The following is a 22,102-nucleotide window of genomic DNA, read 5'->3' on the forward strand; positions in this document are numbered from 1 at the left end:
CTCTCCCTCCTGCACTCAGACCCCCCTCCCCTCCTCACAGGCTGCCCTCACGGCCTTCTCTTTCCTGGAGGTGAGTCCAGATGCTGACTCAGCTACTTACTGGATGTGGGACCTTCAGCATCACTTACTGAGCACAGCTGAGGTCCCTGTGCTGTTTCTAGACTTGGCTGTACTCTGCTCTCCTGGGCATGTCTCATCTTCATGGGAGTAGCACTCACCAGTTTGTTTTCTGCTTCTGCCCAACCTGAGCTTGTTCAATGCAGGCCCTCTTGGCACCTCTGCCCCCAGGGCTGCCATTCAGGAGGTACTAGGTAAAGGTTGGCTGAATGAATGAATGAATAATTCGAATCTCAGAGTTGTGTGGGTTAATAAGGTATACTACATAACATTTATAGCACAGGGCTAGCATATAACAGGACACGGATAATGTTTTTTTGTTTTTTTGTTTTTTTGTTTTGGGCTGTGCAACTTAGCTTGTGGGATCTTAGTTCCCTGACCAGGGATTGAACCCGCCCCCTTGGCAGTGAAAGCGCCGAGTCCTAACCACTGGACCGCCAGGGAATTCCCGGAAATGAATAATTTTTAAAAACTGATTTTACATAAGTATTACACAAATACATTCCTGTTAAAAAAAAAAAACAAACCCATCCCTCCCCAATGATTTTAATTCCCCCATCAGAGAAGTACCTAATGCTATCAGTTTGGTGTATATATGACATGATTTTCTCTATCTATCTATGTGTGTGTGTAAATATATAATTTTGCTTCACAGTTGCTTTTTTTTTCTTTTCCTTTTTTTAATATATATAGAACCACACCGTAGTTTCGTTTTACAGCTTGGTTTTTCGCTTAGAATAAGTCTGGGCAATCAAGCCACGTAATTACTGTTCTATTCCACCATATGGATTACCACGATTTTTTTAACCATTCTCTTACTGGTGGACATTTGTGTGGTTTACAGTATTTTACTGCATAAGCACTGCAGCAGTGAACATCCTGGGTCATGCCTCTTTGTGCATCTGTTTCTCTAAGATAGATACCTAGAAAGAGAAATGCTGGGTTGAAAGGAATGTATATTTTGCATTTGATACAGTCTGCCAAATTGTCCTCCAAAAAGGGCAGTGCCAATTTATGCTCCCGTAAACAAGGTATGAGAAGATTTCCACCTTTGCCAACATCAATATTTTGCTAATCTAACGGGTGGGAAAACGGTATCTTGTTATGATTTAATTGGCATTTCCCAGATAATAAGTGAGGTTGGACATCTTTTCATATGTTTATTGGCCATTTGTGCTGCTGCTTCTGTGAGCTGAGCAAATGTTGCTTCCTCTTGCTTTATAACCCTGCAGTCTCAACAGACTGTGCTTCCTGTCGGCCCTGGGAAGAACAGCCTGTGAACGTCCAGCCTGTGAATGTCATCTCCTGCTGTGCTATATTGCATTTAATAAGCAACCGCTAAGCACCTACTACGTCGGGGGGGGCATTGTGCTGGGGGCTTTGGGAATAAGGAGATGAATTAAGTGTGATCTCCTGGGCTTTAGTACAGGAGATGTGAGAAACGGCAACACAAAGTAGACCATTAAGGTCTAAAACCAAATTATTAGCAAAGTATGTGCGTAGCCGTTTTAGGGGATTCCGACTGGCAGACGGTCCTTGCTTAGTCACTATATATAAACTAATGAAAACCTGAACCCTTGCAGGATGGCCTCAAAACAACATCACCCTTGAAGGAGATGATGCCATTTGGAGCAGGCATGACAAGTATACTTTACCAAAAGGCTGAACACATTTTAAAGGGACTCCTGTGACAGCTCGTAATCACTAGTGAGTTCCAGGGCTGGCCTTTAGGACGGGCTGTGAAACTGTCATCATAGAGGCGCCCCATTGTCTCTTAAGTGGACCGGCTGTTTGCACACTGGCGTGTTCATTCCATCTGGGGGGCACAGAGAGAAGAGCTCTTAGAACAACCCTCACTTTTTAGTGGTGAGAAAACAGTAGTGGGGAGGGTGGTCGTAATTTGAGTCTGGTCCAGCAGCGACCATGGCCAAGCCTGAACTAGGCCGAAGGGGTAGCTTTGTGAGCACCTACTTCATGCCAGGGACTGTGCCGAAAGCATTAACTTTCGCCGCAGTCCTAAGAGATGATAAAGTTAATTTGTATATCGGGATTCACAAAATGGAGGCCACCCCTGTGGCCCAGCCCAGTTCACAAATCTAAACCTAGGTCTGTGCATGGGAATTCCCTGGTGGTCCAGTGGTTAGGACTCCGTGCTTCCACTGCAGGGGGCACAGGTCCGATCTGGGGTTGGGGAACTAAGATCCCAGCATGCCTCGCGGCACAGCCAAAAAAATTTAAAGAATAAAATAAAATAAATAAACCTAGGTCAGTGCAGTTACAGGAAACTCTTGCCAAGGAATTCTAACATCCACCAATCACAATCCTCCAACTCAGTTTAGCGAGCTCACCTTCCCCTAGGAAACAGGACCGGCTGCCTTTTAAGGAAATTCCATCTCTCCTAGCCAATCACGCCCTGTTCCGCGGTGCCTCTTCTAACAGTAGGTGAACCTCGCTCTCGCCCAGCATCTCTGGGAAAGAGCGCTCGCAGCTCTGAGGTGCTGTACTCCCCCAGTCCAAGGACTGTTCTGCCTTGAATAAAGGACATCAAACTTGTTACTGAATTGTATTATTTTTTCATTTGACAGGTATATTATCTGCAATTACTATAAGAACTAATTTTTATCCCCATTTTACGATTAGGAAGCTAAGGTTTCCCTAGGTGAGGAGGTTAAGAGCCACGTGGATATCCTTGTGGAGAGGCCCATGGGCTAAACCAGACTCCAGATTGCATGCTGCTTCTGTTTCGTACCCAGATGACTCCACTAGAACCGGGTCTTCCTGGTTTTCAGTCTTGGCTTCCCCTGAAACAACAGAATGGGGTGGGAGGGAGCACACTGGCCCAGCCCTCCTGCCCATGCTGCCTCACCCCACCTCTGCCCTCACCCCACCTTGGCTGCCGATGTTCAGGCTGCTGGGTCTTGCCAGGTTTGGGTCCTTTTCACCCTGGGGACCCCTCGCGCACTTCCTGCTCCACTCATTTGGTCCTGAGCCCTTGCCCTTGAATTGCTGTTTTTTCATGATCTTATGTTTGATGTTGTGAAATTGGATTAAATGAATGGAATGAGATTCAGGAGGTCTGGTTTCTGGGCTCAGCCTCTACCCCTGATCAATTTGAGAAGGTCATTCTCTTCTCTGCACTTTAGTTTCCTCGTTTGCAGTGTGACACAAATAGACTAGCCGACCCCCGAGATTCTGAAATTGCATAATTTGGGGGGAGGAGGACTGGGGTCATGACCTGTAGCTCCTTTTATCTCTTATACGACCTTGTACGTACATCCTAAATTAAATATTTGAGTGAATTCTCAGACTTCACATATATGCCTCTTCAAGAGGCACATACATGCCTCTTCAAGAGGCACATACATAAAGCATCTTGCTAAAGATGCTTAGAAAAAAACTTTCATAAAATTCACGTTTTGTGCTAGAATCTAGCTTTCTTTTCCTCTTCACGATGGTCCCCTTTTCTTCCTCTGTGTTTTCTGCCAGGATCAGAAAGGTGGGACATGAAGCTCATCGTAACTAGGCCTGGGCGAGGGAGGGGCTTGAATCCATCACTAAAAAGCTGATGTTGCAAAGGTACCCCCATCTGACAGGCACATCTTCCTGGGGCATTTCCTTAGCTCAGGAACTCACATCCTTCTTCTGACTTTGGTCACCATGTTCCTAGGTCTGCCCCTGACCGCTAGTTTTCATTAAGTCACACAATCATCTGTTCATTATTTTATTTATTTTATTTTTGGCTGCATCGGGTCTTAGTTGTGGCATGCGGGATCCTCGCTGAGGCATTCGGGATCTTTCATTGCGGCATGCAGGCTTCTCTCTAGTTGTGGCGCTTGGGCTCCAGGGCGTGTGGGCTCTGTAGTTTGTGGCACACAGGCTCTCTAGTTGAGGTGCGCCGGCTCAGTAGTTGTGGTGCGCAGGCTTAGTTCCCTGACCAGGGGTCGAACCCGCGTCCCCTCCATTGTAAGGCAGATTCTTTACCACTGGACCACCAGGGAAGTCCCTGTTCATTATTTTAGAGAGTTACAAACCTTGACTGAGCAAATACTTTTGTGCTCAGGCTTTCAGAAAACTCCATGTGCATCTGGGTCTCTACTGTGTTCCCACATTTTCTAGACACTAAAGAAACACATTTAAAGGAATGTCAGAATCCCACCCTGGGAGAGGTAGGCAGGTAAGTACTGCAACCCAATAAGGGTTGCAATAGAAATGTGAGGAAAGGGGCCATGGGAGCGGCTAACTTGCCCTGCCCAAGGAGTCCGGGAAAGCTCGCCAAAGAAGAGACATCCTGCAGGCCTGCCACTGGGACAGGAGTTTGCCTAACAGGGACAGTGTGGGGAGGGCATTGAGTGGGATCATGAGGTAGGTGGTCCAAGAAGTCCTCTAGGAGTTTGGGATCTAGAGCACCTCAAGATTTCTTGCATATTTACTTCAGCTTTTAGAAACATCCTCATAGCCCTTGCTACGAGGCAAACAGGAGAAGACATAATGGTGCCCTTCTCTCTGCTTTGTTTTAAAGATCAGACCATTCGTTAAGGAGGTCCAGGGAGGCTCAAGCATGGCGGGGGTCAGCTGGACTCTGTTAAGGAGCCAACGCTCTAGATGAAGGAGTGAACGGACTTGTGTTAGTATTTCCTAAATACACACAGCACCGTGCTGGCGCTGTAGGAGACGGCTACACCCAGTCCCAGCCCCAGGGCACACACGGTCTAGAGGAGGAGGCAGGAGTGCTCACCGTGAGCTGCTGTGTCAGATGCGGCAGGGGCTCGTTCTGTGCTCCTGCCACCAAGAGTCTGGTGAGCACAGAGGAGGGCGAGAGAGCTTCTGCGGGAACTCCTGGAAAGTTTCCTGGAGGAGGTGTCCTTTGAGAATTCCAGTAGGGATAAATAGAGAAGGTGTTTCAGGGAAAAGAACCACTGAGGGCAAAGAGAAGGAGGCATGAAGCTTCTGGGTTGTTTAGGGAACAGCACGAGATCTGGTAACTAGGTGTGGGAGTTGGGGAGGAAGAAGAGAGAAAACTACAAAGGGAGATGGTCAGATCGTCACCAGTCTTCCTCTCATAGTGAGAAATGCAGGCTTCACTGTGTAGAGGGAGCTGGAATGTGAGAGAACTGGATGTGTATTTTGGGAAGATAACCGTGGCCGCATTGTAAGGGGGCCCAGAGCAGGGAAGGTTAGAAGAAGGACCAATTAGGAGGGCATTACGTCCGGTTTCAACAGAGGGTCCAGGCAGCGGGAGGCAGACTTGGTAGATAGAGCTTGCCTCTGGTTGGCGGGAAGAGAGAAACCTGCCTGGGGTTTGGGGGCTGGGGGTGAGGGGGCATTACCTCAGCTAGGGAGGAAGAGCAGGTTTGGGGCAGGAAGGTGGTATGGACTTTCCATTTTCTTAAGGATGTATTTTGATGAGCAGAAGTTTTTCATTTTAATAAAGTCCAATTTAACCAAATTTTTCTTTTATTGGTGTGTGTGTGTGTGTGTGTGTGTGTGTGATCTCTGAGTTCTCTGCCAGTTCTCTGAGAGGTTTAGCAGGCGCTCAGGAGTCATCCACTGGGAAGGCAAGTGCAGGCTGGTGAGCAGGGAGGGAAGAGCCCAACGCATGGAGAGCAGCCCTGCCTTGAGAGGACCAGGGTAGGGAGGGACAGGCACTTGGGGCCTCTGGGAGCAGCTGGCTGGCATGCTGTATGTGTGTGTTTGTGTGTGTGTGTGTGTGTGTGTGAATGTTACCATTTTTCTGACTTGCCATTCTTTAATAACAACTCTTCACAGATGCCATATGACTCTAGTCAATGATTAGTGGGCAGTATATTTTAATTTTTCACTTCTAACTCAGATGGATTAAACAAAAATAGGGATAAAACAGTGCAGTCTCCTATATATTTGAATCTAGATACTGTTTAAAAAGCAACTATATGGGGCAAACAAAAAAAACAGAAATTGAGTTGGACTTGCTTTATATGTACCAAAGATGCTATTAGAATTCAGTGTTTCTTAACGGGCGGGTTTGTGTATTACCTGGGCAGTGCGTTAAAAAGGCACATTCCTGAGAAATCTGATTTTCTAGTCAGGTCCCCATGGTTCTGGGGCTTGTGAAAGTTTGAGAACCACCAAGCTTCGGATGATTCGAAGTAAACCAAATCTGACAGCAGAGATTCCTCCAAAAATGCATTTATTGTATCACCTACCACCCTGTCACCCACATCGGGGGTCTCCCCGCACATTCGGATCACCTGGGAGTTTGTTTTAACCACCGCTGCCTGGGCCCCTCGCTCTGGGTCCAGTACATCTGGAATTTAGCGATGGGCCCTGGCCCAGATCGTTCCTAAAACTCTCCAGGTGATTCTAATGTACAGCGGGGTTGAGACTCTCAGACCTTTAACACACTGAGCTGAGGGAGAAGTACGGGCTCTAAGGCCAGCACAGCTAGAGAACCGTTTCCAAACATAGGTGGGGGGAGAAGACCGGAAAGGACTTGGTTCGGGGATTCAAACATTTCCTTTGGGATGGAGATGGTAGGCATTCCTGCTGTTTTCAGCAACGGTTTACCGCAATGCTTGTCTGCTGGGCTCCTCCTGGGTCTCCTCTTTGGACCCTGAAACTTGATAGGGTCTGCATGCCTGAATCTGAATGGTGGTCCCTGAGGCCCCTCCCTTTGACCCCTGGAGGCTGGAGATGGGGTTGGGGGAGGGGAGGAGAAAGCAGCCCAGGCTGTTCAGGTTTACCTGGTTCCTTTTGACCCACACCCCCCCCAGGTATAAAATTAACATTTCTCTCCAGAGTCTAGTTTTTAAAGCAAAGTGACAGTATCAGCTTGTGCTCAAGCAAACCTGTCATAAGATTCTTTCCACCTCTTAAATGATATGCCCTCCTGACTTCCTTTGATCTTATCTGTAATATTCAGCAGATATTTGTGGTCCCATTAGGCCGATTAAGAAACTAAGATACAAAGAAGCTAGGTGCGTACTGACCGTCTTGGCGTCAGCTGGGGTCCTCTGCTCACATCCTGCTCTTTCTGTTCTGCTGGCGAGGGGCAGGGGAGGTCTGGGGACCCGCAGCAACGCCACCGCCACCCCTGCTCCCTGCCCAGAGCCTGCACTCCACTCACTCCGGGTTAGGGGAGGGAAGTGCTGGGGGCAGGAGACTTGGGTCTGTGGAGAAGCCTCCCCCTCCGCAGCAGACCCGGAGCTGTAGGGAAAGAGGATGCGGATTGGCTCGGGGAGGGAAGAGGCAGCAGCTGAGGCTCCAGGAGCCTGATGGCAGGTCTGGAGAGTTGGGGCTTCCAAGCCCTCCCATGAGGGAAGTGTGGTAATGACCTGGGAAGGAATGGGGGAGCCAGGGAGGAATGAGGGCTGCCTGGGACAGAGGCGGGGAGATGGAGAAGTGAGGGGTCAGCGAAGAGGTGGCTCCCAGACCCTGCATTTTACTCTCCGGATCAGAATTTATGTGACTGAGCGGATGGTGGAACAAGCCCCAGGCAGCGCTCCTCCCCAGCAGGTGTCCATACAGCTGTGCTTGTGCTTCTCCCTGGGAAGCTAATGCAGTTGCAGATGCCCCCAGTGATCTGGCCGAGCTGTCTGAGAAACCTGGGAGGTTGGGCCCGGTCCTGGTTCACCCTCTCTCATCCTCCCTTGAGTCTTCCTGCCTTTCCCGATCCGGGCCACCTCGGATTTCCTTCAGCACATGGAGAAAGCATCTCCACCACATAATTTACCATCTAATTGCATGCTGTCTTGAATGAGGGCTGTGGTTTCATGTGCGGTGCGGTGGGTCTTGGGCACACAGTTAGGCTGTGAGTAACAGGAGGGTGGAGGCCATCTCCTGCACTGTCTCCTCCACGTCCTCCCTGGCCCGGCTATTGCATGTGCTCGGGACTCCTAGTGCTCCTGGACCCTAGTGTTTAGGTGTGTTTCGGGCAGGCTCAGAGGTTGGCTCCAGGGTAAAGCACAGCCTCCTTACAGTTCTGAAACCAGACTAGACTGGCGGGGGAGGGGGGTGCCCCTGCCCCATGGCGTTTGCCTGAAGCTGCGCCTCTCCTGAGCCCAGGTTTGGGGAGGGCACCAAGCCCAGCCGGCCGGCACCCTGCAGTTGCCATGGTGACCCTTTTGCTTTCCTTCCGAAGGAGGATGGATTTCTCTTTCAGCCCAGATCGTCTGCCTGGGCAGCCACCATTCTGTACACCCTGGGGACCAGATTGCCCAGCCCCACTACCTTCCACTTTCTGCCACAGGGGACGGTTTGTTGAGAGGCTCAGTTTTAAATCCCAGTCCAATATCAGACGACAGCGTGTTCTCGTTTCAAGGGGGTGCAAGAGAGACAGGCCCAGGAGATGGGGCAGCTCCCCTCAGATGTGTATTTACCTCCTCCTCCTCAGTTTCTGGCTCTGACCCTTTGGGTGGGGGGCTGAGTCCCCTGTAGGCCTGTTTCCTCATTTGTAACAGCCAGGGCCATTGGTGGTCTGCACACCTGGCTGGTATCAGAATTACCTAGGGAGGTTTTAATAGATTCCTGGGCCTGGGCCCTACCCCAAGCCAGCTGATCTCCATAGGTGGGGCCCAAGAATCTGTATTTTAAAAAATCTCCTCGGGTGATCCTGATACAAATAAACCCAAGTGAGTATGGGATTCTCCTGGCAAGGTGATCTGTGAGGCCCTCACAGGAAGGAAAGGAAGCTCTGCCCTGTGCTGAGGATTGACTGGCCTTACTGGGGTCCCAGGAGCTTCCGAAGAGCCCGTTGTAGGTCAGTCTTGTCAGGAAGCCGGTGTTTCCTGGTCATGCTGGCTAAGCCAAGACAAGGCCCCCACCTTTTCCCCACAGGAGAAGCCAGGAGAGAGAGGATGATGGGCTGGGGGGGGGGCGCGGGGGGGTTGCCATAACAACCAGCTCCAGGCAGAGGCCTCCCTTCCAGGGGCTGGTACTTCACCCCAGCAATGGTGGTTTCCATGGAGATGGGTTACTGAGGGACAGGGGGAACATTTGCCCCATTTAGTGCATTAGTCAGGAGCTGCCAGAAGGCAGAACATCTCTAGGTGGGATCCTTGGACGCCTGTCAACTTTGAGTTCCCCCCACCGTGGCCTCTGCTCTCTGGGTGCAGGTCTGACGCTTTCTCCCTGCTTGGTTGCTCTCTCTGCGACTGGTCTCCCTAGCAACAAGTCCTGCTAACTCCTTGTTGTTGGCTCTGTGGCTATTTTTAGCTTCATTGCCAGCAGCCCAGTCCTGGTCATTTGCTTGCAACCTCCATATGGATTGCAGGGGAATAGGAAAACAAAGATTCCCGGCCTCTGTCGGGAGCCCTGGACCTGGACCTCTTAGCACCGATAGGAACTTTGCTGTGGAAAGTACCCGTCCCCATCTGGGAACTTGGTCAGTGGACTCCATATGAGGCTCCTGAGACAATGTTGGATTCAGTTCAGCAAACACTGCTTTCATCCTCTACAACGTGCAAGAGGCTCTGGTCCACACTGCTTGCATGTGAGCCTGAGTAAGATCCAGGCCCTGCCCTCTAGGATTTTCAATTCTGTGGAGGAGAAAGATGAGGACACAATCAGCTTAGTACAGGCAAAGACTGGCAAGTGCTAGGAGAGGGTTACAAAGTGCTCTGGGAGTATGGAGGAGAAGGAGGGACAGGGTAACTTTTCAGTGGGGGAAGATCAGGGGGAGGGGCTAGAGCAGCACTGTCCAAAGAACATTCTGCAATGAGGAAAATGTTCTAAAATCTGTGTCCCCGGTACAGTAGCCCCTAAAACCCACACGGGCTCTTGGACACTTGGGATGTGGCTAGTGCACCTGAGGAACTGAATTTTTATTTAATTTTAATGAATTTAAATGGCACATGCAGCCAGTGGCTCTCTTATTGGCCAGTTCAGGTCTAGAGAAACCTTCCAGGTGGAGGTAACTGGTGAACTGGGCCTAGAGGGATAGGTAGGATTTTGGCCAGTGGAAGGTGAAGGGGAGAAGCAAGGAACAGCATGAGCAAAGGCACAGAGGCAGGGAAAGGGCGTATTTGGGAAACAGCAAGTGGGTGGGCAGAGCGTGGGCTGTGTGATGTTAAGTGCTGCAGGTTGTGGGGGCCTTGAATGCCATGCAAGGAGCGTAGAGTGTAATCAGCAGGTAGTCACAGGTCTACTGTGTAGTATTGAGGCTTGGGCTGCAGATGGAGGGGCAGGATCAGAAGAGACATCCATCTTGATCTTGTAGCCTTTGCCTGGATAAGGTCTCGCTGGTCTTGGGGTCAGTGGGAATGTTTATGTGGCAGAAAATACGCAGCGTCCTCCCAATATGTGGCTTTGCAGATGGCTTCTTAGGGATCCCAGCTTCTCTGATTCTGAGTACAGGGACTCAGGTGGTAATGTCCTGTTTGAGGGAAGCAACATAACCTCCCCACCTCCCACCAGCACTGGATTTTATGACAAAGCACGCCACAGAATGCTGAACTTTGAGTTAAAACCAGTCAGGCAGGCGTGGCATTCCCACCTGCGCCTGTGGGAGTTGCTGCTCTTGGGGGGAGGATCACGACTTAGCATCTCACGTCAGTTCTGTGAGCTGGAAAGTCAAATTCACGGCACGTCTTACAATCGTGCTCTTCAGAGACAGGAGTGTGACGTACACCAGGATGTTCAATTTACAGATTTATAACAGGACTTGTCCTTTCAACGCAGATCCTAGTGCTTGTCCTGATGTTTTCTGGCAACTTACTGGTATCAGAGTCACTGGAAAATGTAATTAAAGTTAGAAGTTTGCTTGATGAACACGGGATCAGTGCTGAGAGTCAGGTGTCCTTAAGAGGTATTTTCATCAGGGCTACTGGATCACTGCTATCCGCCTGCCAGACAGGAAATGTGCCCTCTCTTTCAGGTCACCCTCCCTTTTGGACCATGCTGGATACTTCCTCTCCAACGCTTCTTTTAGGCTCTTGACATCCACCAGATCTTCTTTTCGTCCAGGGGTTCCTCCTCTCAACATACTTCTAGAACATTTCCAAGAACCTGGCTCACTTTACATGACCCTGCTATTTTAGGTTGACTATCTTTATCTTAATCAAAAGACCTATCCCAGTAACCACCTGGGAGGGTTACTTTGGAAGGTCGAGGACATATATGACCTGAGGATCCTAGAAGGCTGCCCTAGTTTTTTCCTGACCTTTTGCTAAAGTCACCTCTTATCCTAGATCTCCGGGTCTTTTCTGCGTTGAGGTCTCTCTCTGCCCACCAAGTACAAAGAGGACAAGAATCTCAGTCTGAGTGACTTACAATATAGAAAAGGGTAAGCTTACCTGTCTGTGTAGCTACAGGAGAGGGGTGGTGCTCTAAGTAGCGAGGGGACACCTTTGAATTGGGCTTCTTTTTGCTTAAGTTGGGAGCTGTGTGGAAGAGGTAAGATTTGAGCTTAATTTTACTAAAACAAATTTTTTTTACTGAGGTATAGTTGATTTACAATATTATATAAGTTTCAGGTGTACAACACAGTGATTCACAATTTTTAAAGATTATACTACTCCATTTATAGTTGTTATAAAATATTGACTATATTCCCTGTGCTGTATACTATATCCCTGTAGTTTATGTTATACATAGTAGTTTGTACCTCTTAATCCCCTACTCTTATGTTGCCCCTCCCCCCAATTTGAGCTTAATTTTAAAGAATGAGAATAAGGAAGTTTGGCAGCTGGAGGGAAAGGCTACTTTATTAAGTGGGCCAAGAAAAAGTGAAACTGATGGCCCTGGTCCATTCTGACACTTTGAGTCCTGGCTGCATGCATAGGCATCATTACTTACTGAAGAAGTCCCAAGACCGTGGAGTGTAGAGTCTAAGGTGTTTAGCCACATAATAATGGAAAAGGAGATGTCATAGATGAGATAGTGTTTTTACAAAGAGCCGGCCAAGCTAGATCAGAAACTTCATTTTGAGAGGAGGCCTGGGGTGAGGTCTAAAGTGGCCTGTTAACAGGGCTTGGATGCCGGGGAGGCATCAGTGAGAGAAGCCAAGCAAGTCTTATTATATTCCTTGAAGGGTGGGAGCAGGCAAGAGGTATAAACTCACGGCTTCTCATCTCTGCTTGGGGATCTCCTGAAAAATTATACCAAGCAGGTACCTTGATTGGGTTGAAAGATGGCTTGGAGCAGAATAGGGCCTGTGTTTTACGGAATGGCTCCTCTTTCCTGTACGGGTTCTGGGTCTCAGTCAGGGTTGGGAGAGGAAGTTTGTACTCCCTGAGTATTATTTGGAGAAGGCTCTCTCTGATTTGGAGTCCTCTTCCTTTTTCAGGGCCTGCTTGTTCTGACGGCCCCCAGAAGGGTGCTGAGCCCCAGGAGGGATGGTAGGTAGGCTCTCCTTCACAGCACATCTTTTGACCTCCTTATACCAGCACCTGTTCCAGCTGGTTTGTTCCCGCAGCTTGTGGTTGGAAGCCAGGCACCTGGGGGCATTATCTCCTTAAGTGATGCTGGTATTCCGGGGCCTGGGAGGGCAGATGTCATCACTCCTGTTTTGCAAGTGAAAAAAGACTTCTTGGAGTTAAGTGGCTTGTCCAAGGTCACAGTGATAGAACCAGAACCCCAGTCCAGATCCTCTGAGAGTGTGGCTGGCCAAACAGCCCTGCCCTGCTGGGTATTTACCCTCAGCTCCCCTGCTCTTCCTTTTAATTCATCTTGCAAACTGAAACCAGGCTAATCTTTCTTTCTTTTAAAGAAATATTTATTTATTTATTTTGGCTGCACTAGGTCTTAGTTGTGGCATGCATGTGGGATCTAATTCCCCGACCAAGGATGGAACCCGGCCCCCTGCACTGGAGCGTGGAGTCTTACCCACTGGACCACCAGGGAGGTCCCCAGGCTAATCTTTCCAAAATACCCATTCACCCTGTCATGTAAGAAAACCTGCGGTTATTCTTCACTGCGATAGAATATATCCATCAACATCTCTCTCCGCACCCCTTAGCTTTAGTTGTATTGTGGGGTGGGAGGTGAAGGTGGGCAAGTGTTTTCCTCCCTATCCCGCCTAACATCTCTTATTTCCTACCTATCCAGCCTCATTCCAAATCTGATTCATCCTCCAGGTTCAGTCTCTGCTCCACACTGACCTCCTTAACCTCATTTATCATTGACACTACTTATTTTTGTTTGGCTTCCAAGCCATCCTGGCCCATCAGGGTTGGTATTTGTGGTGTAGTTCTCTTTAGAGATGCTTTTCAACAATCTTTTCCAATCTCTCCAAGTCTAGTTGAATTTGTCAGCTCCTTGAGGGCAGGGCCAACAGTGTCTGCTTCTTTGATGTGGGGAGGGAGAGGGAGGGAGGGAGAGAGAGTGTGTATATGTATGTATGTATATATATACACATATATATTCTTCTTGGGGGGAGGGGCCTCTGCTCAGGAGGAGGGAACTTGACATGGTTGAAGCTGCACCTGGAGGCTCCACCTGGAGGCTCCAAAGGAGTGCAGTCTTGAGCAGCAGATGTTTGTGCCTGGGAATGAAGGAATTGCTATACTTCTGAACTCCTCCTCCCCACCCCCCAACCCCGCACCTTGCAAACAGGAAAATGAGACATCCAAGGCTGACCCAGAGTGACCTAGGGGACCCAGGGACTTGGCCAGGAAGTGATTTTCAAAGCCTGACCTCCTCACGCCACGCCGTTTAAGGCAGAGGAGACCACCCCCCGCAACGCTCCCAGTTCCCGTTCTGGAGCGCTCCCAGTTTTGTACGGGCGCTTTCTGCCCATCTCTGTGTGCTCTGAGTTTTCCTACAGTTTCCTGGGCCTCTTCGCTCATCTGTAAGCTTTTCCTTTTTTTTTTTTTTTTTTGGTTGTGCTGCTGAGACTCACTTTTAACAACTTTCTCCTGTCTCTCCCAGACGGCCCGAAAGCTCCTCTCTCCTTTTGCCTGAGCTCCTGGTTCTCTGGGCGCTCGCACCTTACCTCCGCAGCTGGAGGGCAGCCCCTTCCCTCCCGGTTCTCCTCCTTCCCTCCCCGCGCGGCCCGCGGACTCCCGGCCTCGCCCCCCGGCTCCGCGCCGGGCTCTGGCGGAGTTGGGGGAGAGGGGGCGGGGAAGGCTGGCCGGTTGGAGGGGCCGGGCACCGCCTCCAGCCTGGCCTGGGCGGGGCCCTGGGAACGGGCGGAGGCCCAGCCGCGCCCCCAGGCCCCAGCGCCGGCCCGCGCCCCTCGGACCGAAGGAGAGGGGCTGGCCCACTGCCAGCGTCTGAGAGCCGGCCCCCTCCCCCGGCCCGCTCGCAGCCAACCAGGCACTCCAGCGGGGCCCACGTGACCTGGAGTTCTAGACAAAGAAAATGTTCAATCCCTCCCCCCCACCTCCCCCCTCCCCCTCTCTCTGGCCCCCTCCGCCCCCCAGCCCCATCGCCCCCTTCCCCTCCCCCCAGACGGGCAGCTACTTACAGAGCTTCAGGGCTGGGGCTCACACCTGAGCCGGACCACAGAGGGGCTGCACCTGGCCTTATGGGTAGGTTCCTGGATGGAGCCCTGGGGAAACTGGGGGCGGGGAGGCGGCCGGGGCCGGTGGGAGGATCTCTGGGCCTGCAGCCCTCTGGGCTTGAGAAGAGTCAAGTCTGCCTCCCCGGCCCGCAGGAGCTGGCTCCCCTGCCTGGCCTGAGTTGTGGAGATGCTGAGTTACTGCTGTCCCACCCACTTCCTCCTCAGGAGCCCCAAGCCCCACTCCTTCCTGCGCTCAGGTGGGACCAGGCGGCTCAGGGGCCAGCCAGAGCAGGCCTGGTGTGAGCCTGGGGCAGTGGTCAGCGAAGGCTGGGGGGCAGGCCCCGGCCGTGGAGTTGGGCTAGCAGCGGCGGTTTTGCTGAGCTGGCTGGCAGAGGGGTTGTTGGCATTTCCTTGCTGACCTGTGTTCCTGGCTGGTGGACCACGCCGTCTTCAGGCCGTGCCAAGCTTGTGGCCTCTTGAGAGGGACAGTTTCCTCTCCTGCCTGTTCCTGGGAGCCACCGTCAGGCCGCCAGAAAGAAGTGGTGTCAGCGTGGGAGGGAGCAGTGTGACCCTGACAGGGGACTGTGGGGTGGCCTGACGCCGGCCTGTGATGGGAGAGGCACCTGGGACAGCCCGGGGTCCGCGTGGGTCCCTGGACCTCTGACCTTTGGAATGGGAAGCAGCCTGAGTCGCAGAGGGAGGTGGAGGCGGGACAGCTGCCCGAGGAGATGGGACTGGATGGGGAGGCCATGCCTCCACCAGAGTGGAGTTACCAGTGGCTCTCCAGGCAGAACAAACTCCAGGCCAAGTGGCCTCCTCGAGCCGCCGTAGTAGGGCTGGTGTGGTGTCTTCCTGATCCTGCCCAATCTCTTGGCTACTCTGGGGTGGGACCTTCTGAACTGAGGTGTGGGGGAGCCTTTAGCCCAAAAGCCCCAGCCCAGAGTTAACCCTTATTTCTCCTATTGTCCGGGGGGTTGGCATGAACGTGGAAAAGGGGCCTCGCGCACTGCCCTAGGCAAGTCTATTCTAATGAGCCCCTCCCCCACCCAGCCACCCTCTCGCCCCTTCTTCCCCTTTCCTCTTGCCTCCTGCTGCTAACCCACCCCCTTCTTCCTTCCCCCACCCCTGCTGGCCTTGTCCCGATGGAGGCCCCTTCCTCCCCTGCCTGCCAAACCATGCTGGGTGCGTGTTCTCCTGCACCTACTGGGTTGGGGGCGCTTAACAGCCATCAAGCAGCACCGTCTGACAAGCTGGGGGAAGTTGTGGGGGAAGAATAATGTTCAGGAACTCACTGTGGAGGGGTTGAGAAGAGAGACAAAGGGGCTGAGGGGGAGTGAGGAGGGTGGTGTCAGGCACGACTGCCTTCTAGACTGGGGGAGGCCGGGGGGAGCCCGACGCGCGCGCCCCGACCCTCCCCAGTGCTGCTCGCGGTGGATCCTTTCCCACTGCTGCCTCTTGCCACCTGCGCACCTTGTTCTGGCTGAGGGGCCCTGTTGCCCCTGGAAACTGGGTCTTTTGGCAGAATGGTGCTGCCTTCCAGCCAAGGCAGCACCCTGGTCTAGGTCAGCGGCCGTGCCTGAAGTTCACGGAGGCATGGTGGAGGGAAGGGAGCAGAGACTGCTGGGCAGGGCATTTATCTCAGCAGATCTGGCCCTGGGATAGCACCGCTGCAGCTGACAATTCTGAGAGAGAACCTCTCTCCCCACAGGGTTGAGTGCACACCTAGGCACACCTTGTGGGTGAGGAGGAGGTAGGTTTTAGGAAGGGGTGGGGCAGAATCCCCCAGGTGAGGGTGGGGCTTGGGAGGGAGGAGCAGGTCCTCTGTGTTCTTCCACCACCCCCCCCACCCCACCCCACCCCGGAGCTCTCTCTCCCAGCTGTTTGTGGGCTGGGGGCAAAGGATGCTTTATCCCATTTTAGAATTTGTTGAGTCAGAGAAAGAACTAGGACTTCCATCCTTGTGTTTTAGGAATTGCCACAAGAAGCAGATTTGGTCTGTGGCCAGGAGGCAAAGACTCGAAGATAGAACAAAATAAAATGAATCTAAGAGACAGTAGACCATTGAGCTGTTCTTAACCTGGGACCTGGGGGTCCATTGACAGGCTTTGGAGAGTCCTTGGAATTCTTGGTACATACATATGTCAGCTTCTCAAACCAGTCAGAAAAGGTTAACAGAAATCCTTCAGTTCAAACTCCTTTTTAGGTGGAGCAACTCAAGGGACTGCTCCAAAGTCGGCTGTTAATTAGTTGCAAGGCTAAGACAGGAATATAAATGCTGTGACTTCCAGCTAAGAGGTCTTTTACTACAGGTAATCTTGAGGGTGGGTTTGTATTCACAGCTCTAAGCTCTCAGGGAAAGCTTCATGTTGAAGATGGGATTTTTTTCCCTTTGAATCTGGTGTGGTGAGAGCGGGTGCAGAGCCTTGAAGCTTGAGGGCCACGTGTCCTAGATTCAGCTGTTGGGGTGAGATGGGTGAGATTAGGTTGAATGGCCCTCAGAGCTAAGTATCAGGTATTTCATTCTCCTCTGCAGGGTGATGGGAATACTGGAGCAGGTTTTGAGAAGGAATGGGCATGCAGGTCATAGCCTGAAAGATGAGCGTGAGACGGTGAAAGGATGGAGGCTGTTCAAATTGGGAGAATACTTGGGTTTGGATTAATTTGTCAGTGGGATGGCAGAGAGGATGCGTGGCTATACTGTGGACTCCCTAAATAGTTGTTGAAAGAATAAGTGTGTTTATGGATCTGAAAGGTGCACATAGAAAGAAGGCATAGAATCTGGTGACAACATACATTAGATGTAATCCTGAGAACTCCAGGATGGCGTGTGAGCACGGGAGCAGGCAAGCTCTTCTGGGGCTTTTCGTGGTGGTTGAGCAGATGGGGAAGGAACCGTGCGCTCTGAACACAAAACAGTGATTTCGTCGTTACGTATCACAACAAAACTAGAATTGTGGTCTGGAAGCCAAGACCGGGAAGAGAAGGGGTCGATTGCCCAGGAAAACTGTGGAGAAAAGGACAAGAGGATCCATTTCTAGATCGGGGAGTAAGATAGGAGAGGATGGAGCCAAGGTCTGTGCCTAATCTAAGGTGCATGATTAGTATCTGAATAGAATTGACCTTTCTGTATCAGAGGATGGGCAACTGATGATGCTGACAATTGAGGAAGATTAGACGAGGGAGGAAGATCTCCTAAGAGGCAGAGAAGGCTGGAATTGAGCCAAGTGATCTGAGCTCACCTCTCAACTTCAAGTCTTTCTGTTTTCCGTGACAAGCTGGTTGAGTTGATGAGGGAAGAACTCCTCTCACCAGCCCCTTACCTTCTGTCACTGTCTCCAGAACGTGGAGAGATTGAGAAGAGCCCCTTGAGTATCAGCTCAAGGTAACTTCTGTTCCTTGTTTCCCCAGGCTGAGAAGAAAGCCAAGGTGATTGCAGTAATGAATGCTGTCGAAGAAAACCAGGGGTCCACCGAGTCTCAGAAGGTGGAGGAGGCCAGTCCTCCTGTTGTGCAGCAGCCCACCGACCCTGCATCCCCCACTGTGGCCACCACGCCTGAGCCCGTGGGGGCTGACGCTGGGGACAAGAACGCCGCCAAAGCAGCTGATGATGAACCGGAGTACGAGGTGAGCGGCTGGCTTCACCTGCCTCGTCCAGCTCCTCCCGTCCTGCTCTCTCTACCCGACCCCAGGCCTCTTTGTCTCTCCAGTCTCGCTCTGTCCATTCAGATGGCGCTCCCTCCTGGCTGTCCTGACCCTCAGATGCCCAGGGCTGGGGTTGCTTTGGGGGGAATCAGGGTGGCAGGGCCTCGTGACCACCATGTAATGACTTCTGCTCCTTGGGGCTCCAGGACGGCCGGGGCTTTGGCATTGGGGAGCTGGTGTGGGGGAAACTGCGGGGCTTCTCCTGGTGGCCAGGCCGCATTGTGTCTTGGTGGATGACGGGCCGGAGCCGAGCAGCAGAAGGCACCCGTTGGGTCATGTGGTTCGGAGATGGCAAGTTCTCAGTGGTGAGTCATGGGGTTTGGCGGTTGCCTGGCAGGGGCGGGCGGGGAGGAAGGGGTCTTGGTCCCAGGGCCTCTGGTTTTAGCTGGGGGCGTGGTTTGGAATTGGGATGGTAGGAGGGGGCTCTGCTCGTCCCCACTCTGTATATGTGTGATTGGAGGAAGCCCTTGAGATAATTAGGTTGCACTCCAAGAGTCGGATGCCTTCCAGGAACCCTGTACCCAGAATTCCCTTCCACCTGCATTCAGGTCCTCCCCGACACCGGGGCTTGGACTCCTCCTTGACGTCATGTAATTATTTACTGGTGCATCTGGTCCTCTTGAGGACGGAGGCCGGGACCTAATGCCCCCACCCCTGACCACACCGGGCAAGTGGTGGGCGCTCGGTGAGTGTGGAAGGAGGAGCAAACGAGGGCGGGTTGTGCCTTCAGGTGTGTGTGGAGAAGCTGATGCCGCTGAGCTCCTTCTGCAGCGCCTTCCATCAGGCCACCTACAACAAGCAGCCCATGTACCGCAAGGCCATCTACGAAGTACTGCAGGTCAGTGCCCCTCCGAGGGACTCAGCAGGGGGAGCTCACGTGGCAGGGACCACCGTTGGTCTGGAAGCTGGAGCACAGGGGTTAGGCCTGGGCAGAGGGTCTGCCTGGCAGGCCCTCGGGCCTCCTTTTCTCCTTACTCGTTTCCTTTCTGCACCTTCTCCCACCTCTTGCCTGAGCCCACCTTCGCTACTCTCCCCACACGTGTTGCCCTCCAGGTGGCCAGCAGCCGAGCGGGGAAGCTGTTCCCGATGTGCCACGACAACGACGAGAGCGACACTGCCAAGGCCGTGGAGGTGCAGAACAAACAGATGATCGAGTGGGCCCTGGGAGGGTTCCAGCCCTCTGGCCCCAAGGGCCTGGAGCCCCCAGAAGGTAAACGCAGGTGCACCAGCAGCTCCGCACCCAGGCTAGGAAAGCCGTGCTTAGGTAGGGCCGTCAAGGCCTCCTCCATCAAGCTTCGCAGTGGGAATGGCCGCCGTCTCCCTCTCCCTGGGGCCAGGTAGGGGCAGTGCCAGTCTGGGACTTTGAACAAGCTGCTCCCCCTTGGCTTGCTGGCACTGGAGACTTGGGAGCTAGGGACAAGCTGGGCACCGGGCCGCACCCTGCTACACCCCGTTGTAGGTAGATGGTCCAGGGGGAGAGAGCTGGGGTTCCTCGTCAGCCAGTAACCGTGACCTCATCACGTGCTTTCCCGATCCAGAGGAGAAGAACCCCTACAAAGAAGTTTACACAGACATGTGGGTTGAACCCGAGGCAGCTGCCTATGCACCGCCCCCACCAGCCAAAAAGCCCCGAAAGAGCACAACTGAAAAGCCCAAGGTCAAGGAGATAATTGATGAACGCACAAGAGGTAGTTGGCCTGGCTCTGGAGAGAGCGGCAGGGTGAGGCCGGCGTTCAGAGGAGTGGGCGTGACCCCCGAGGCCTCCTCTGACGCCGGGCTCTCCTCCCCTCTGCAGAGCGGCTGGTGTACGAGGTGCGGCAGAAGTGCCGGAACATCGAGGGTGAGTCCTGAGGGGGCAGCTGGGCCTTGGCCCTGGGAAGTCAATTGTCTGTTCCACTTGGGCCCTAAGGTGGTGGCCGGCACAGAGTACTATAGGTACAGAGAAAGGTACGATGCCGTGGGACATCAGTACTTGGTGACAGGATGTGTCCTGCATGTCCCACCACCTCCAGCCTGCTTGACACACACATCTATTTTCTGGTGCCACGATCTTTCCTATCGGTGGTGGGGACTGGTCATTAGGGTTTGGGACACTCCAGTGGGTCAGAGAAGGGTGGCCTCTCTTGGATCTGAACTTGCCCTTTTACCTTTCCTCACCTTCTCTCATCTGGGGGTCATTAGCGCATCCCATGTCTGTCTCCCTTGGCCCAGTGATAGTGTGTCCAGCTCGGGGCCCTCAGGGCCAGGAAGGATGAGGGCAGGGGCCCAGGCCTTAAGGATTGACTGCCCAAGGACATCTCCAGAGTAACCCAGGGTCAGGCCCCGTTCTCACAAGTGGGTTCTTACCCTCGTACCATGCCTTTCCTGGAAGGCGGCATTGCTGCTCAGGGAGATGCGTGGGCTCCTGAGATTGGGGCCACACTGCCTTGCCTCCCTGTTCCATGGGGCCGCTTCCAGACTCTTTCCTGCCTTCTTTTCTGGCTACTGCTCCAGCACGCTCCTTGTTATAGCTTTTCTGGAGCCGGGCTTTGGCCCAAGGGGGGAGGGGGCCCTTCTGTGACACTCACTCTGCTTTCTCTGCTTTCCAGACATTTGCATCTCTTGTGGAAGCCTCAACGTCACCCTGGAACACCCTCTTTTCATCGGAGGAATGTGCCAAAACTGCAAGGTAGGGGCACACCCAGCAGAGACGAGGCCCCTGGCTGACCACACCTCCTGGCCTCTGGGCTGTAGGCACCTGGGGTAGCTAGCTGTGGAGGTGACTCCGAGGTTTGCTCTTGAAGCAGAGTCCTGATAAAATGGACCCTTGGGTTTCAAGCGTTTGACTTGCTGTTGCTTTTCCTCCGAGAGATCCTTGCCCCCTCTAAAGCCCCATTCACGTCCCCAGATGTGGGCTCACAATGTCACAGTCACTAGTGTGAAGTGGGCGTGGACAGGCTGATGGGTGGGTCACTGTGCCCTGGGTGCGGGGGACCACAAGGCAGTGCGGGCCTTCTTTTCCAGGCCTTCCCACGTGCCTCTCCTTGGTTTGTCCACTGCAGTGGGGAGACATGGTGTCCCCTTCCCAGATCTGTGGTCTGGGCTGGACCCTGGCTGGAGGGGTGGTGGGGTCGTGTCTCCAGGGCTGTGTGTCGAGGTTTCAAGGCCAAAGCCCGGAGGCTGGGTTCATAGCCTGCCTTCGCCCTGGCTGGCCTGGGTGCTGCCCGGTGGTCTCTGAGCCTCCGCCGTTCTCCCTAGAACTGCTTCCTGGAGTGCGCATACCAGTATGATGATGACGGCTATCAGTCCTACTGCACCATCTGCTGCGGGGGGCGCGAGGTGCTCATGTGCGGGAACAACAATTGCTGCAGGTGAGGCCCCGCCCCCACGCGTAGTGACCCTCCCTCTTTGCCCTGCACTGCGGCCACACTCCATCCGGGACTGGCCTTGGGGTGAGAGTCCCCTCCGCTCCACTGGGCTTCATTCCAGGTGCTTTTGCGTTGAGTGTGTGGATCTCTTGGTGGGGCCGGGAGCTGCGCAGGCGGCCATTAAGGAAGACCCCTGGAACTGCTACATGTGCGGGCACAAGGGCACCTACGGGCTGCTGCGGCGGCGAGAAGACTGGCCCTCTCGGCTCCAGATGTTCTTCGCCAATAACCACGACCAGGAATTCGTGAGTGCTGGGCCAAGGGTGGCTCTTCTCACCCCCCGCCTGCCAAAGCCAGAGGGCAGACTCCACCAGAGTGAGAGCGCTTCGGTTGGTCGGGGGCCTGGGCGCTGGGCAGCGGGGCCTGAGCTGCGAGCGGGCTGTGCAGGTCTGGAAATCCCAAGTGCTCACAGTTGGCCGGGAGGCCAGCCTCGCGTGCGGGTCTGTAGGACACTCCTGGA

At 53.1% G+C, this 22,102-nt stretch overlaps 1 protein-coding gene and 1 long non-coding RNA gene across 9 annotated transcripts in view; one reads left to right on the forward strand and one right to left on the reverse strand.

Moving 5' to 3' along the window:
- The window catches only part of DNMT3A (DNA methyltransferase 3 alpha), a 98,501-nt gene that overhangs the window by 67,541 nt on the left and 8,858 nt on the right, over positions 1-22,102 (forward strand). For 6 of the 8 annotated variants that reach the window (XR_014234820.1, XM_082356869.1, XM_082356868.1 and 3 more), the window contains 9 exons: positions 17,942-18,157; positions 18,382-18,540; positions 18,966-19,073; positions 19,289-19,445; positions 19,774-19,923; positions 20,031-20,075; positions 20,824-20,903; positions 21,473-21,585; positions 21,704-21,887. Coding sequence is in view for 7 of the 8 variants with exons in the window: in XM_082356869.1 (XP_082212995.1) it covers positions 17,942-18,157; positions 18,382-18,540; positions 18,966-19,073; positions 19,289-19,445; positions 19,774-19,923; positions 20,031-20,075; positions 20,824-20,903; positions 21,473-21,585; positions 21,704-21,887 (1,212 nt within the window). In the remaining variant the exon portion in view is untranslated. Of the gene's footprint in view, positions 1-14,431; positions 14,562-16,437; positions 17,143-17,941; positions 18,158-18,381; positions 18,541-18,965; positions 19,074-19,288; positions 19,446-19,773; positions 19,924-20,030; positions 20,076-20,823; positions 20,904-21,472; positions 21,586-21,703; positions 21,888-22,102 lie in introns of those variants that run through there. The other 2 variants (XM_082356873.1, XM_082356874.1) reach the window with 2 other exon arrangements.
- Positions 11,527-14,439, reverse strand: LOC309611903. Its single transcript, XR_014234822.1, has 2 exons — positions 13,931-14,439; positions 11,527-12,593 (listed from the first exon to the last, which is right to left on the reverse strand). It is a non-coding gene; the product is annotated as an uncharacterized lncRNA (long non-coding RNA).

Source organism: Balaenoptera borealis, assembly GCF_965194805.1.
Source record: "Balaenoptera borealis genome assembly, chromosome: 15".
In the NCBI taxonomy this organism is placed as follows: Eukaryota; Metazoa; Chordata; class Mammalia; order Artiodactyla; family Balaenopteridae; genus Balaenoptera; species Balaenoptera borealis.